Genomic DNA, 16,603 nt, shown 5'->3' with positions numbered 1-16,603 from the left:
TACAAGGCATGGCAAAGTTTCCCACTTGCTTCCATTCTGTCTGTGGAGAAGTAAAATTTGGGGCATTAGCCCTCCTGTAGGTGCATAAAATTTAAGAGGGTTAAAGTAAATAATTTTAGATGGGTTATTATGAGTTGAATGCCTAAAACCTTTTTCTGTGCAATGAGAATTCAATTTCTTGCATTATAATGTCAAAGGCATAAAGTTTTCCTTCCTTAATAAAGTTGAATGTTGGTGTTGATAATGATGGCAAGAGATGGAACAATGATGATCGCCACGTTCTTTTCATCATTCACATATCTAAGATTGACTCACATTTGCAAATTCATCTCATTAGTTGATTAATGATGAAACTGTGGGTATCTTTGGTTTAACCTTTTAAGTTTAGCTTTTCACTTTTTATATAATAATAATAATAATAATAATAATAATAATAATAATAATAATCTCTACTTAATGGATATATAATCATAGTTCTATATAAAATAATAAAATACTTTTTGATTCATAAAATAAAAATTATTTTACTTTTTAAAGCATTTTTTATTCTCTAACTGAATAGAAAAATAAAATGGTTTTTTAACCAAATCTTGATTGTTACTTGATACAAAGGGAAATTTCAAACAACAAATTAAAAAAAAAAAAAAAAAAAAAAAAAACCTTCCGTTGCCGGGAATCGAACCCGGGTCTCTCGGGTGAGAGCCGAGTATCCTAACCGACTAGACTACAACGGAGATGCCACTTCGTGGGCCAACAAAAACTTTTGTGCCATTACTCAGTGCTGGACAACTGGATGATTTCCGCTGTCTCCGGAAGTGTTATAATATTGAGTATTCTTTTTTATAATGAAACGTGAAAAGGGAAAGGACACATTTCATTATAAAATTATGACAATTTTATAATAATATGCTAAATACTTATAATCCTGTTTAGTAATATTAATAATTATTAATTATTAAATATTAGTTATTAGAGTTAGCATTTATATAGTTATTAAAATAAAAATTTTAATAAAAATAATTGTTAGAATAGCTATTACATATAAAGTATTGACTTTTATTAAAAAGTTTCTTTAATCTCTAAAAATTAAAAGATGTAATTTTTTATGAATTACTCTTTCAATATATAAATATTAATATAAATATTATACTATCAAATAGTATAAATAAGAGAGATAAAATTAAAATAATAAATACTATCTAAAATCTATCTGAAAAGTTATTGTTGAATAAAACTTATATCTCATATGCATATGCTCTACATCTGTTGTGGGATATAGAGACCTAATAATAGCCCGCTTGGCTTTAGTCCAGTGACAAGGGCAAAATAAACCTGAGGCCAGTCCCAGTTCGATTCTCCTCTTCTCCATGTACCTATTGACAAAAAAAAATATATAGAGACCTAATAATGAGTATTTTAAATAATAGAACATTCTGGAATGAACATACCAAATCATATATGTGATGATTATTATTATTATTATTATTCTAAAACACCAAGGAAGCAGAAAATAACAGTTAAATAACGTCTCCTCCCATCACAACAAAGTACAAACCATAAATAGAACACTTATAAGCTTCATAAAGCAGGAAGGAAACTTTACTCCCAAATTTGGGGTCCTAACTGCCGGAGTGGGGCCAACTTATAATGATGGCAGCAATATAAAATTCATTCATTTCCCGGCCAAACACAAGGATACATCAACCAACTTGTCCACCCAAATTGTCAACCACCAAAGTTCAAAAGTGAATAAATCCCTTCCCCACAATAAATTTGTATGCAATAGAAAATGCTTTTTATTAAATAACTCAATAGCTGCCAAAAATTTTAAGAACTACTAAGAAATACTTCAAAATTATTTATCCTAAATTATCATACCAATATTGAGTAAGTTCTTAAAATCATATAAGAACAGAACCTAATCTTGGTGTGCAAAAACTGTCCCTGAGAACGGAAACTTAGTCTTGGTGTGTAAAAGCTGGTACGAGAATATCCCTGAGTGTAAGTACCAAAAAAAGTCCTTTACATTTGCATATGTAAAGTATAACCAATAAATGAAAAATAATACAAATAACCAAAAAATGGTTAAGCTTGAGGATTAAACTTGGGACCTTTTGATTCAACCTTAACGACTGAAGCAAGGTCTCATTGGCCTCTTCAAGAACAGTTTAAAGCACATACTGTAAGTTATTGTAAGATCTAGTCGAACGCCAGAGTCACTTCCCGCCCTCCACAGTCATCAACAAACATGTCTCAACCCAAATTGAACAGAGTATACCTTTTACAGTAGACATTTCCATTTAGAAAACGTCAAAAATGCTTGTATAGTATATCTGGAAGTTTTACCTTATTATCATCTGTGATTTCATAGATACAATCATACAAATATGCTGACGTTCTACCTTCTTATCATCGGTGAGGTTCTTCGCAGCTGAAGATGCAGAAACTGAAAATTCATGAATCCATTTGACAACATTGGTGTCAATCAAAGTTCAGCTATGAACAGTCATTGCAGAGTATAGAGATGCTAGATCAGTATATAAACAAAACCACAAAAACACAGAAACGTGTACGCACCATTACATTTTCTGAAGGACCAAACCAAAAGGTACCAAGAAACAAAAATGGAAAATACACAATTTCAAAAATCTATTTTAAACAGTAGCACAAAAAAAGGGAGAAGATCTACAACCTCATGGGACAGAATCTGAGATATTACTCAAAATGACTTATTATACAAAGGGTGTAATACCCCACTGAACATGTTAACGAGCTATGTAATTCACACAATACTAGAATACGATGACAGGATAATACAAAATCAACACGAAATCTTTGAGTGAATGTGCTATCAATCATTACGGGATTGCAAAGTAAAACACATGCACTTATCTTTCATCGCTTCAGCCTCACTTCCATATTCTTTGAATTTGTACTCTTCCTGCTTAAAAACAGGAGGCACCTTTCCTTCACTGTAGCACTGATTACATAGACTAAAATGAGATTTCATCTCCTTGAAGCGAGACCCAATAATTGGGTAGCGGCAGACTGAACAAACATGGTTTCCGTGGCGATTCCTATCTCCAGTCTCCAGCTTCACTAGAGTTGACATAATACCAAAACCCCAATCAGGATCATCAAACATCACAAGAAAATCATTGAAAGATACCATTGAAGAATCTGTCTCCCCATGAACTTCTAACATTTCACTAACTCCTCGTGAAGGAACGTAAATAGCCCTCAGCAACTTCATATAACGAACAGCATCACTTTTTCTAATCTGAGAACCACCTTCATTCGCAGGACGCCACAAAAGTGCATCAAAAGCAATCCGTTTTCGCTTGTCGGGACTGCCACTACAAATGGGGGCAAGAGCAGCATAGAACATGCCCACGTCCACCCTGCCTGAGCCTGTCTCATCCAAAATAGAGAGAACCCTCTCATTTATTGCCTTGACAGTCCCCTGAAAGGTTTCAGGTTTCACGAAATTAAGTAACCTCCGAAGAATTTCCTCCAAGTTAGGTTTGCGTATGGATTTCTCTGGAACACCACCGCCGGAATAAGACAACGGGGCATCATTTTCATTCATTTCCTTCTTCAAAAGCTCCACATCACAACGACCCAACCTGGTAATCCTTTGAAATGCCCTAATTTGAAGAGCATTGACCAAGTCCTGCCTCAAAGTAGTTTTTTCACTCACTGTCTTAAATTTTGAGGGTTCCACAACAACAAAAGCTCCCTCCCCATTTGCACCTCCATTAGGCTTGAGCTTCTTCTTCTGCAGCTGCTTTAAATGTGATATTGCATCATGCAATTCAACCCTATTTGTCATTTTCAAAGCTTCCTTCAAAGCTTTCTTAGCATCCTCAGTTTCACCAGCCCCCAACAACGAGACAGCCTTATTAAGCTGTGCCCGCCAATGGTTTGGCCACACAGCTAACACCCTGGTATACATTTCAGAAGCTCTCTGAAACCTGCCCAAGTCCATGTAAAGTCCACCCAAATTATACAAAGCATCCACATGGCTGGGTTTTAAATCAATAGCCTTTTGAAAAACCTCTATGGCCTTCTCATCATCACCCATGGCATGCAATGCAGAAGCCAGATCACAATGGGCATCAGCATAATCCGGTTTCATAAAAATAGCCTCTTCCAAGGCCTTAACAGCCGCCATATATTCCCCTACCCCGAATAAAGCACTACCCAGAAGTTTCAGTGCTCTAAAATGAGTAGGGCAAAGAATAGCAGCTTCTCTATAATATTCACAGGCACTTAAAACCATACCCTCACCTTCTAGTGCAATACCAAGATTGACATATATCTGAGGAAGCAAGTAAGCCCATTGATTTCCACCTGCCTCAGCTGCCTCCAGGGCCAACAAGAACTCCTCTTTAGATTCCTTGTACCTCCCAAGAACATACAAGCAATTCCCAGCTCTAAAATGTGGCCTAACATCCACAGGCTGCAACTCACAAGCTCTCTTAAAACTCACCAATGCCTCCTTAAACAACTGGTGCTCATACAAAACCCTCCCAATCGCCATATGCCCATCAAACGCCTCTTCTCTCGATCTCGCCCCGTCAGCTCGGCTCCTCAGAACACCCAATTCCTTCACGAAGACTGCGTAATCATGCCCCGACTCCTCCCAAAATATCCTTTTATCCGATATCTCAGAAGATGGGCCCAGTTCCCTCGACCACCCAGCATCAGAAAACGCATCAAAATTGTCCCCCTTCACTTTCCCATCTTTCGACTGCTTAGCTTTCAATCTCTTGATCAAAATCTCCAAATCGTCCACGATTTTCCATGTATCATCAAAAACAATCCCATGGTTAGGAGAAACTGCCCACGCTGCAGTCCTCTGCTTCTTTTGTGATTCCATAGTCCTCTCATCCAAAATCAACGAGGAAGACGCTTCAGATTCGATCGAGATCCCTTTATTATCGTCCAAATTGAGCTCGAGTTCAAGCGCATCAAAGTCACGGTCGACGTCACCAGCCCCGTCATCGTAAGTACGCAACAAGCCATCATAGGTTAAACCATTATCGCCATCAATGAACTCGCCGTAAGTACGAAACACTTCGTCGAGAATGGCGTTGATTTGCTCATCACTGAATTTGACCCTAGGGTTCACAGCCACCACCAAAGCGGCCATTTCTTCTCTATTGAGTCCACCATCTCGGTTGGAATCAAATTTCTGGAAAATTCGCTTCACCTTCTCTGATCTGCTTCCTCTGGTGGTCATTTCGGCGGTGGTTTTGAAAACTAGTGTAGAAAACGCGAATGTAGACACCGGAAAGATGATAACCAACTCTGCAGGAGTCTCAATTCATCAAATTAGTGTATAATTTGTGGATTACATTTACCTAAATGTTCTTCATTGCAAATTCCGGTAGGGCAGAAAGGGAAAGGTGAAAATGGAAGGAGAAAGGGAAAGGAGAGGAGTCCGTGTGTTTAGCTGTCTCTTTTGCATTCAATTGTCCTTTAGCTCTGAGTGATGATCGGGCTTTCGGACCCCACCATAAAGCGGTCGCTTGCATTTCTTTTATTTTGGTTTGGATTGTGTCATTTGGTGACTTGGCCTTCTTCTGCCTCCTCCGTGTGGCTGGTGCCTGATGCAGTGCCAGCTGGCTTTCGTGGGTGCTATACTGCTATTATCAATTCTCATGAATATCAACCGTTAGATCAATATTTATATCTTATCTTAAATTAAATAAATATTGTATGTTCTGCGTAGTAAATAATTTTAATACAATTATAAATTTATATTAAAATGAATAAAATTTATTAAATTTTATAAATAAATTATTTAAAATAAAATAATTAGTTGAAAATAAAATTTATATTTAAAAAAAATATGAAATTTTTAAATTTACCAAATTAATTTAGATGGATTAATTTTTTATTCAATTCGATTATAAACCCAAATTAATTTAGTATTTGGATCATTGGCTGGCGGAGTCAATCAAACAAATTTAATAGCAGTGTGTGTGGTACGATTTATAGGGGTAAAATTGATATTTCATTATATTTTAATTTACATAATTTCACGATTAATATTTTTTTTCATAATTTTAATTTTATGTATTTTTCTTTTAAATTATTATATTGATTTTGCTAAGTAAAAATTTTTAAAATTAGAAAAATTATTTAATAATTATAATAGTTAATTGTGGTAAATCTCATTATAATCATTGATTATAATTGAGAGTGAATTGAACTTAAATTCATAAATTATAATTTTTATGTAACATATGTATCATTAAAAGGTTAAAAATATATTAAATATGTAATAGTTTTTTAAAAATTTATTAAAAAATTATAATTAATATTTTTTTGTTTTGAGAATTTTTTTTATATTTTTTAATATTTGAACACTTAAAAAAATATTAACAACAAATATATTTTTAATTAAAAAAAATAAAATATTTAAAAAATATATTTTTCTCTTTTTAGGAAAAAATTTATTTTAAATTTTGATAATTTTATTAAAATTTAAAAATATTTATAGGTGCAATACATATTATTTATTTAATATTATAATTAGATAATAAAAAATATTTTTTTATAAATAAATTATTTTCATAAAATAAACAGATGAAATATTTTTATAGACTCTTTCTTTTTTTTCTTTCCCTATTAATTCCTCTTTTGTCTAACTTTTTCTCTAAAAAATACAATAATAATGAAAATTTTAATTTTAAAAATTAAAATAAAAATAAAAATTACTACTAAATTATTTCTATCTCTCAATCATACCTTTAAAATAAAAATAAAAGTAATAAATATTAAACAAATTCAATAAAAAAAAAATAACAACAAAATTTTTGCAATTTTGCTATTGGGTTGATGTTCTTTGCAATTTTTACCTATTTTTTTACCCTTTTGCTTTGAGTGTTGATTTTTCTATGTGTAATACTGTAACTGATAAATCAGTCTAATGAATTTGATTTGATTTAATTTTATTTTTTATTTAATTCAATTTAAATTTTTAATAATTTTTTTTAAAATTTTCACACCAAATCCTCATGCTCACCTTTAAAATTAATAAATATTATAAAAATTAATTTATAAATATAAGTTAATTTAAATTTATAAATATTTAAAATTTTAAAAAGTATGTATTTAATTAAAATATTAATAAATAGTTAATGTGTTTAATAAAAAATATTTTATAAATATATTTTATTATTAAAATAATTAAAAATAATATTTTAAAATTTTAAAAATTAAATAAAAATAATAAATATTAAATTTATTTGTAACTTTACACGTTAGCATTCAAAAGAAAATAATTTTCTGTCAGGGAGGGGAGGATACTGACCAATGCGGAAAAAAAGAGTAACAAACTCCGGCGATAGTCAATTTTTTTTGGAGGAGTTAGCAAACAATATAAACCGATTAAGAGGGGCATGGTTTGGTACTTTTCAGGGTAAAGATGATTGGAACTGGACCAAAAGGTTTTTCAGTTTTTATTTTAATTTTAATTTTATTAAATTCAACAATCAATTTCTTAATAAGGCAAAATTTTGGGTTTGAAATTCAAGTCAATTTCAATCATTTGAAATTAATTAATTTTAAATCTAGATTAAACCGACCAAATTCAAATCAGATAGTAATATGAAATATGCTTCAATGATTATGTTGGTCACTTTAAGGTTACATATGATATAATATAATATAATAAAATATAATTAATTATGTAATGAAATTAAAGTTGTAATCTAATTTATTAAATATTATATTATTTTATTTGAAATGATAAAAATGCAATGTAATATATATATATATATATATATATATATATATATATATATATATATATTATTTCATACTGCCATAAATTTTTTATGGGTTTTATATGTAATATTATTTTATACTGCCACCACTAAATTGTTATAACTATAACTAAGTGATTTTAGGGTAAAGTGATGGCAACGATGGTAATGGCTAAGTGATGATAATGATGGTAATAGCTAGGTGATGGTGATGGCAATGGTGATTATCAAGTGGTGGTGGCAATGAAAGTAATAGGATAGTAGTTGTCATATTAGACAATAGTAGTAGTGATCAAGCGGTGTTGATAGTGGCTATGACTAAATGGTAGTCAGGTGATAATAATGATGGTAATAATAGAGATGATTAAGTGATTGCCATAGTAATGTTTTGAGAAAATTTGATATTCTTATAAGAGAAAAAAAATGTAAATATAGATAATTAAAATATTCTATTCAGAGATGATTTAGATAGAGTAGAATAATCTTCTTAATAGTAATCAGTCCTTTTTTATTTTGGACTATCAAAGAAAATTTATGTAATACTACCCTTTTGGGATAGACAAGTAGAGCACATTAGGTTAGAGGATAGAAAGAAAAAAAAGGGGTAAACCTAAATTGACTTGGAGGAGAGTAGTACAACATGACCTATAAGCATTACACATTTCTGAGGATTTAACCCAAAATCGTTTAGAGTGAAGAAAGCGAATCCATATAGCCGACCCCAAATTTTTTGGATAAAGGTTTAGTTGAGTTGAGTTGAGTTTATGACCCACAGAAAATATGAAATCATCAACTGTCAATGAAGGAACAAACAACACTATCAGGCGCTGTTGATAGAAGAGTATTACCTATACTTGAGTCTCTAACAGAAAAATTAATAATCTACACAGTATTTTCAATTGTCAAATAGCTCATTTAAATATTAAAAAAAAAATCCTACTATAGGGAGAAAAATAAATTTCCAATAATAAGAAGAAACAAGATTCAATATCGGAGAGAGAATCCTAGATTTATTCTTAAATGGCACAAATTTAAGGAGAGAAACTCAGATCTATTTCAAACGGATATAGATATGAGATATTATTAAAAAAAATAAACAAAAAAATAATAATAATAAAAGAAATTGGCATAGAGTAGCCACCAATAAAAACTTACTAATGGCTGCTAATAAAATATACCTAAAAGAGAAAAGAGAAAAGAGCCGCGGAGAAGAGATAAGGAGAAGAGAGGAGAAGGAGAAGGAGAAGATATGGTTTTCAATATTTATTGTTATGTAATAGTAATGTTTATAATAAATGAAAAAAATAAAATAAAAAATAATTATAATTATATTTATGTGTAATGATAATTAATATAATTAATTATATTATATAATTATTATTTAATTATATTAAATATATTTTTTATATTATCAAATAAAATAAATAAATATATAATATAATCATGATTGTATAATATTTTTTTTATTACATGATGCTAAACATGATTTAACATTATTTATTTTTTTAACATTTTTAAAATTAAACTAATCCAACCAATTTGGTTGAAATTAAATAATACCGAACAGTCAGAAATTAGAGGTAAAAATGAAATGGATCATGCATTTTCGTCAATGAATTAAGCAAATGGTAACCACAGAAAAGAGGAGCCGCTCTATTTTTACCCAAGGAAGAATATTAACAAGAAGAAAGAATGAAATTACTTTACAGCCAAGACCCATCGAAGAAAGATGCACCGAAGGCGTTATTGCGCGGGAAAATCGTTGAGGCTAAAACAGTAAATTAGGTAGAGATGTCAGTTTTATTAGTAGGGGCCCTCATAACTAATTCAAGGGAGAGCGAGAAAGAGAGGAAAGGGCAGGCAGAGGAGGAGGGAAAGAAAGGGCAACGGCTTTGTTGTTTATTGCCATTGTAGCACTGTTTCAGCTATTTCTTCTCTCTTGTCTTTCCCTCTTCTTCTCCTCCTCCCAGGAGGGAGACCAAGCGAGAGAGAGAGAACGGAAAACGGTTTCAGTCAAATCTTATCCTCTTTGTTAGGCTGATTCGTTTCTGTTCTTTCTCTGTTCGTTTGAATGTGAGATAATTTGAATCATTTTGTCTTGCATTTTGATCATTGAATCATTTCTCGCAGATATTTGAATATTGAAATAGAGATTTTTTTTTTGAGCGAGAACGGGAGAAGAATTCCCTGCCATTTTTTTGTAGGAGAGGAATTGGTGAATATTGATTTGAGATTTTAGAGGATTTTGGTTGTTTGTTTGCAAAGAAAATGAGCATAAGGGTACGAGAGGAAAGGATGAGCATGGGATGGTCATCAATGAGTGGAGACGAGCTAATGTTTGGGGATTTACACGGATCGAGCGGCCAAGACGAGAAAATTTTTGTTTCTGTTAGAATGAGGCCTTTGAACGAGAGAGAAATAACGAGAAACGATGTCTGCGATTGGGAATGCATTAACAATGCCACCATTATATTCAAGAGCAACATGCCTGAACGCTCCATGTTCCCTACTGCCTATACATTTGGTAAGCCAAACGCTTTCATTAGGTTGTTTTCTCTGAGAAAACCAATAAATCTTGCAATTTTCTCCTTTAATTTAATTATATTTGGTATAGATAGAGTATTTGGGAGTGAAAGCAACACAAAGCAGGTATACGAGGAAGGAGCCAAAGAAATTGCTCTTGCAGCAGTTAGTGGCATTAACTGTGAGTTATCTTCTTCTTGTTCGTGTTATAATCTGCTGTATTATAGCTCTGCATGATTTGGTGAAAATTTTTACACTTTCACACTGCCAAAATGTATATCCAGCTAGTATTTTTGCATATGGGCAAACAAGCAGTGGGAAGACCTATACTATGAGTGGAATTACTGAATATGCAGTGGCAGATATATTTGAATACATGAACCAGGTATTTTGTACGAAAAGAAAACATAAATTACTCTTTGATAGTATTTGTTTCTGAAGTCTATCACACTTTATGGACTGTAATATTTATAGGCCTTTTCTTTTTGTTATATATATCTAGCACAAAGAAAGAGAATTCGCATTGAAATTCTCGGCCATGGAGATTTACAATGAAGCCGTCAGAGATCTCCTTGGCACAGATAGCACTCCGCTTCGAGTCCTAGATGATCCAGAGGTAAATATTGTGCTTTCTTTTTAATCTGAATATTTCAATGATGTAACCTTGTTTTTTAACACAATGGTAACAATATTTCACAATCAACAGAAAGGTACGGTAGTCGAGAAGCTTATAGAGGAGACTCTAATAGATTGGAACCACCTACAGGAGCTCCTTTCTATATGTGAAGGTAATGGCATCATAAAGAGAGATAACACAATTTATGTTTGTTTAGTTTTTAGACTGAATGAGACTAATGTCTTTAGTTTTGGTGTTGAATTCTGGCAGCTCAAAGGCAAATAGGAGAGACCTCTCTGAATGAGAACAGCTCCAGATCTCATCAAATTATAAGACTGGTACACTTCTTGTTTACTTTGGTAGTTAATTAGTCCCCCCTTCCCACCCCAATTTTGATATATACTCTTATTTATTACCTTTGTTTTATGGTTATCAAATGGTGGAATCTCCCAGACAGTAGAAAGCTCTGGTCGTGAATATTCAGGTGCCGGAAATTCAAGCACTCTCACAGCTACAGTGGTATGAAGTAACTTTTTAAAATTCCTAGAATCAGTGATAAATTGGAAATTTCTTCTCAAGTGTCTGATAGGACAACTTTTTCTTAAATACATAGAAGGATAACTTAAGTTGGTTTTGTTCTATAGAATTTTGTTGATCTTGCGGGGAGCGAGCGTGCTTCTCAGACATTGGCAGCTGGTGCAAGATTAAAGGAAGGTTCCCACATAAATCGCAGTTTACTGACCCTGGGAACTGTAATTCGCAAATTGAGGTAGGTCAATCTTTTCTTATTAGAAGGCAAAGTAAATTTGTAAAGCAAGAATCAATGTTACTATTAGAGTGTTACTCACCTCTTCCTCCAAAAGGACAATTGAATGATGGATTTGTTTATTCACAAGTTTGTGTAATGCATGCTAATTCCTAAAAACTTTGCAAATAAATCCCATTCTTAGAGAAAGCTAGAGCTCTCCAGTTCACAACATGTAGTTAAATAAGCGATAAAAAGAGGCTAGATCATTTTATGCTATTGCATATTCAACATCGCTGTCATCCTGCTTGATTTATTGCTGATAAACCTTTACATATTTTTCTATTTTGATATCCATTGTTGGCCTATAAACTGTTTTCTATGCTTTTTTTTTGGTGTTAACGGCTGGTATGACCGTTTGTCTTATGAAATTCTTTTGACATACGTCCTTAATTTGACTGTGTTAGCTCTTGATTTATGATAGAGCTTATTGCCATGATTGCTGCAGCAAGGGAAGAAATGGACACATACCTTACAGAGACTCTAAGCTAACACGCATACTGCATAATTCCTTAGGAGGCAATGCCAGAACTGCCATGATCTGCACTATAAGCCCTGCACGCAGTCATGTCGAGCAGTCAAGAAACACCCTCTGGTTTGCAAGTTGTGCTAAAGAGGTGGTTACTAATGCACAGGTCAACGTAGTGATGTCAGATAAGGCATTGGTAAAGCAATTGCAAAAAGAACTAGCTAGGCTGGAGGGTCGGTTAAAGAGCATGGGATCAATTTCTTTCTCAGGTGATACTGATGCATTACTTAGAGAAAAGGAACTTCTGATTGAACAGGTAAATACTCATATGCTAATTTGCATTTAAAACCTAACAGACAGCACATCTTTTAGAAGGAAAGAAGTACTTGCATTCAACAAACAATGATTCTGTCCATGTAGCCATTGTAGATGCATATTGGAAGCAAAACAGTCACTTAATGAACTACTTATCACATATAACATGCCATGTGAAAGGGTCCATTATTCTTCCCAGGCATGATTGATGTTCATTAATTTTTGTTGAATAGGCATCATTCTGATTCTGGCTGGATTTTTTACTTTAAAGTGAATTAGGGCCTATTTCCCCTGACCAAAGCTGTTGCATTGGGTGAGGGCTTAATTCTTTTGCAGGCCACGGAAAAGAAAGGGGGAATCTGGTTGCTGTTAAACACTCATTAAAGTTTGTTCACATTGTTTTCTTGAAAATATGGCAGATGGACAAAGAGATCAAAGAATTAACTTGGCAACGAGATCTTGCTGAATCTCAAGTTGAGAGTTTGCTAAGATCAACTGGTGAAGATCGAAGATTAGATGAAAATTCAGCATCAGAGTCCTCAGAAGTGATCAATCCTGTGGGTCTTTCAAAAAGCAACATGGATTTTGATGAGGCCAGTGTGCTTACTCCTACCAGGAAAATCCTACCGATTCCAGATCCTGAAGAAAATTTTCTGCTGGATAATAGCACTCCAAAGTTTTTTGTGCCTGAACCATTTCATGGTTGGGAGAATACTCAACGAAATCACGAAGAAGCTGAAGATATCTGCAAGGAAGTTCAATGCATCGAAACAGGGGAAGAAAGTATGAACAGGAAAACAGAAGGTGATGTATCGTTGGTTGGTTCTGAAGAACAAGACGAAAAGTTAGCCACAACAGCAGTGAGGAATGAAGGTGCAGCACCATCAACGCAGGAAGAAGATAAAGAGTTGAACCATGATAATTCATATAACTCTCATGATTCTCTGAAGCGAAAAATTCATGAATTGTATGAGACTATCAGCCGTTTAGAACAATCTTCTTCCATTGAAGCAGGTGCGTCTAGTCCTAAAGGCTTGACATGGACTAGAAGCAAAAGTAGGAGAACGGTTCTTATGACTATTCCATCTGATGTTTGGTATGAAAAGGAAGAAGAGAATGCGAACACACCTCATACCGAGGATTCCCTCGGAAGACCAGTAGACATTGAGCAAAAGTTTCCTGAATTAGAGTATGATGCCGAAACTAGAAATATGTCCAGGAAAGATTCTCAAAATTCCATTAATGTTTCTACTGAAGAAGAGAGCATCAAAGAGATAGATGTAGATGTAAATGATACTACGACTGTCCTTGATTGTGTTGCAGGAGTGAACAAATTGGCTATAGCTCAGTCAGAGATATTTAGTGATGTTCCGGTAAGAATGCAAACCTCTCTCTCTCTCTCTCTCTCACACACACACACACAACACAAACTATGTTTCTTCTCATGTTCTCATCATTCTGATGGTTCATATGCACCTCATACCCTTCTCTTGATATCTGACTTGAACCCTGTCAAATATAGTCAAACCGAGTAAACACATCATGAAGAAGGTATAGGTATAGATTTTAATAACAATTTTATGGTGCTGAAGTTACTCAAGGCTCAATATTCTTCCATAACCATATGGTAGAGTTGTGATCATGTTAAGCAAGCAGTTGTTAGGATTACATATAAGAATTAATATCATGTTAGGATTGCTGTGCTGCCCACCGAATCGAGTGCTTGCATATGTGTAAACCCACATCAGATAGTTCCTTTTTTTTTTTACTTTTTCTCATGAAGTGGGAAAAATAGGAGTTGCATGGGCAGGCACCTCTGATCCTGCAACCACGTTTTAGCTGACCTTATCAAAGAATATATTTCACTTACCACAGGATGGTTATTTGTAGGTTGCGGAAGCATCAACTAGGATTGATGACTCAATGAACAGAGGCAATGGTGCTTGGCAGCGTCATAATTGGCCCCAAAAATTCCAAAGATACCGGAGAAAAATAATTGAACTATGGGTTAGATGCAATGTACCATTGGTCCACAGAAGCTATTTCTTTTTGCTCTTTAGAGGTGATCCTTCAGACAATGTGTACATGGAGGTTGAGCTTAGAAGATTGTACTTTCTGAAGGACATGTCTGCCCGTGGAACTAACGAGATGATAAATACTCAAATCGTCTCACCATCCTCAAGGTAGTCTTTCTAATCCAGAAAGGTATTTTGTCTATGGTACATGCAATTCCACAAGCAATATGCATAAACAGAAATGCTTGATCAAGGCAAATGCCCAATTTCAAATTTCTAACTAGCTAAAGTATACAGAGTGAAAGAAATTCTTGTGATATTTATAAATTGTAATGTAACTCTTTATAAAGATAATAATCAAAACCTATGAAATTATGAGATTTTTAGGATCTTCTTTTGAGGAGACAAGAACTATTTTATAGACTATGTAGGACAAAGCTTAATTGTTTTCACAACTAACAATAATTACTTCTAAGTAACTGTTCTAGCACCCGTGGCATTTACTCCAAATAATTACTAAATATATATATTTTCTCTAGGCTAAGGTGTCTTAGACACTCATTTTGTTTTGTTGGGCTTTTGAAATCACTTTCTTCCATTACTGATGTTTTTCCTACGTCATTTTACCTTCGTAATGTTGGCTGAATTAGGCAAAAGAGTCGAAACCACTCGAGTGATACATGAAACAAAGTCATAGACATTGGTGTTGCCTTTTATTATTCCAATGCCTTTAATATTTGTGTTTGAAATTCCTGTCATTCTTGTTTGTTGATGATAGTTTGAAGGCTCTAAATCGAGAAAGGGATTTTTTAGCAAGGCAATTACAGAAAAAGTTCACGAAAAGGGAGAGAGAGGAACTTTACCTCAGGTGGGGGATTGACTTAGAGACAAAGCAGAGGAGCTTACAGTTGACACGCTGTTTATGGACAGACACAAAAGACTTGAAACATATGATTGAGAGTTCTGTGCTTGTTGCCAAGTTGGCTGGATATGTAGAGCCACGCTATGCCCCTAAGGAGATGTTTGGGCTTAGCTTCTTAACCCCGTCATCAAGTAAGAAATCCTCCAGCTGGAGAGACAACATGTCTTCACTATCCCTATTATGAGCTTGAGGGAGATAGAATAAGTTTTTCTTTGATGGCTCTTCATTGCACAGCTTTATCATGCATAGTTGAATGTTCGAGTTCTCTTCATTGCAAATTGAACATCGCGCTTATGAGCTGACCGTAGTTGCAGATTTATTTATTTTAATTCATTGATTCTGCTGCTTGAGGCATTCTTTTTACATCCTTCTCTCCATATAAATATATGTTATATCTTCTCATGGAATGCTAATAGAAGCTGAAGTGAATAATTAATACATTTCAGGCCAGATGGTGGGTTGTTGGCTCGGTTCCTATTATTAGGTTTATTACCTCATTGTAAGCCATTAGCCTCCTGCAAGTTTTCCATGTTGCAGATGCTGATAAAGTTATGAAAAAATACATTAAGCCATCCCTTTCTCCTTCCTTGCTCTCCTGAAATCAAACCAAATAACATTTGCCTGCAATAAGCCAGCTGTCGTGGAATTCTAGATTGGGTAATTTACTATTTGATCCATGGATTTTGACTGATATTTTTGAAATTGAACAATTTAACCTCTCATCTATACTTTCATCAAAATCAAAAGTCCTTTCCTTTAATATTACCCTTAGCTTAAGTGAAAAGACAATATACATTTATTCAATTAAGAAAAATTTATTATTTGGTCCTTAAATTTTAACCGTTATTATAACTTGATCTTTATATTTTAAAAATTGAACAATTTAATCCTTATATTTAATCATTGTTAAAATTATTAGAATTTATTTTTTTCTCTTATTAACTTTGTTCTTATTAAATTTTTTTATTGAATTCTTATATAGAATAGAAAGAAATAATTTTATTTCATAATAATTGATTTTAATTAAGAGAAAATATAAGTGAGAAACTAAATCGTATAATTTTTAAAATATAGAAACTAAATTATAATATCGATCAAACCTCATGGATCAAATAGTAAATTTTTTTTAATTGAATAAATAATATATTTATTATTTTACT

General features: G+C 33.3%; 2 protein-coding genes and 1 non-coding gene across 3 annotated transcripts; 1 reads left to right on the top strand and 2 right to left on the bottom strand.

Annotated features, from left to right (window-relative positions):
* Positions 1–661: 661 nt before the first annotated feature.
* Positions 662–734, bottom strand: TRNAE-CUC (transfer RNA glutamic acid (anticodon CUC)). Its single transcript has one exon. It is a non-coding gene; the product is annotated as a tRNA-Glu (tRNA).
* A 1,875-nt stretch (positions 735–2,609) lies between these two features.
* LOC110648357 (uncharacterized TPR repeat-containing protein At1g05150) lies at positions 2,610–5,509 on the bottom strand. The gene has a single exon (XM_021802574.2). The coding sequence runs from the start codon at positions 5,243–5,245 to the stop codon at positions 2,852–2,854; it is 2,394 nt and encodes a 797-aa protein (XP_021658266.2). The 5' UTR covers positions 5,246–5,509; the 3' UTR covers positions 2,610–2,851.
* Positions 5,510–9,570: 4,061 nt separating this feature from the next.
* On the top strand, positions 9,571–15,893 carry LOC110648356 (kinesin-like protein KIN-7F). The gene is made up of 12 exons (XM_021802572.2): positions 9,571–10,302; positions 10,393–10,482; positions 10,586–10,686; positions 10,804–10,917; positions 11,008–11,089; positions 11,188–11,255; positions 11,371–11,436; positions 11,562–11,686; positions 12,171–12,507; positions 12,926–13,879; positions 14,397–14,689; positions 15,300–15,893. Exons 1-12 carry the CDS (start codon positions 10,047–10,049, stop codon positions 15,625–15,627), a joined length of 2,814 nt encoding a protein of 937 aa, XP_021658264.2. The 5' UTR covers positions 9,571–10,046; the 3' UTR covers positions 15,628–15,893.
* Positions 15,894–16,603: the final 710 nt, after the last annotated feature.

This window comes from Hevea brasiliensis, chromosome 2 (assembly GCF_030052815.1).
Source record: "Hevea brasiliensis isolate MT/VB/25A 57/8 chromosome 2, ASM3005281v1, whole genome shotgun sequence".
Classification (NCBI taxonomy): Eukaryota; Viridiplantae; Streptophyta; class Magnoliopsida; order Malpighiales; family Euphorbiaceae; genus Hevea; species Hevea brasiliensis.
This window is presented reverse-complemented; position numbering and strand designations above follow the sequence as displayed.

Coding starts and splice junctions, on each gene's coding strand:
- LOC110648357 (XM_021802574.2), bottom strand. CDS start 5,245: ATGACCACCAGAGGAAGCAGATCAGAGAAGGTGAAGCGAATTTTCCAG.
- LOC110648356 (XM_021802572.2), top strand. CDS start 10,047: ATGAGCATAAGGGTACGAGAGGAAAGGATGAGCATGGGATGGTCATCA. Junction 10,918..11,007: donor GAGTCCTAGATGATCCAGAG/GTAAATATTGTG, acceptor CACAATCAACAG/AAAGGTACGGTAGTCGAGAA. Junction 11,687..12,170: donor ACTGTAATTCGCAAATTGAG/GTAGGTCAATCT, acceptor TGATTGCTGCAG/CAAGGGAAGAAATGGACACA.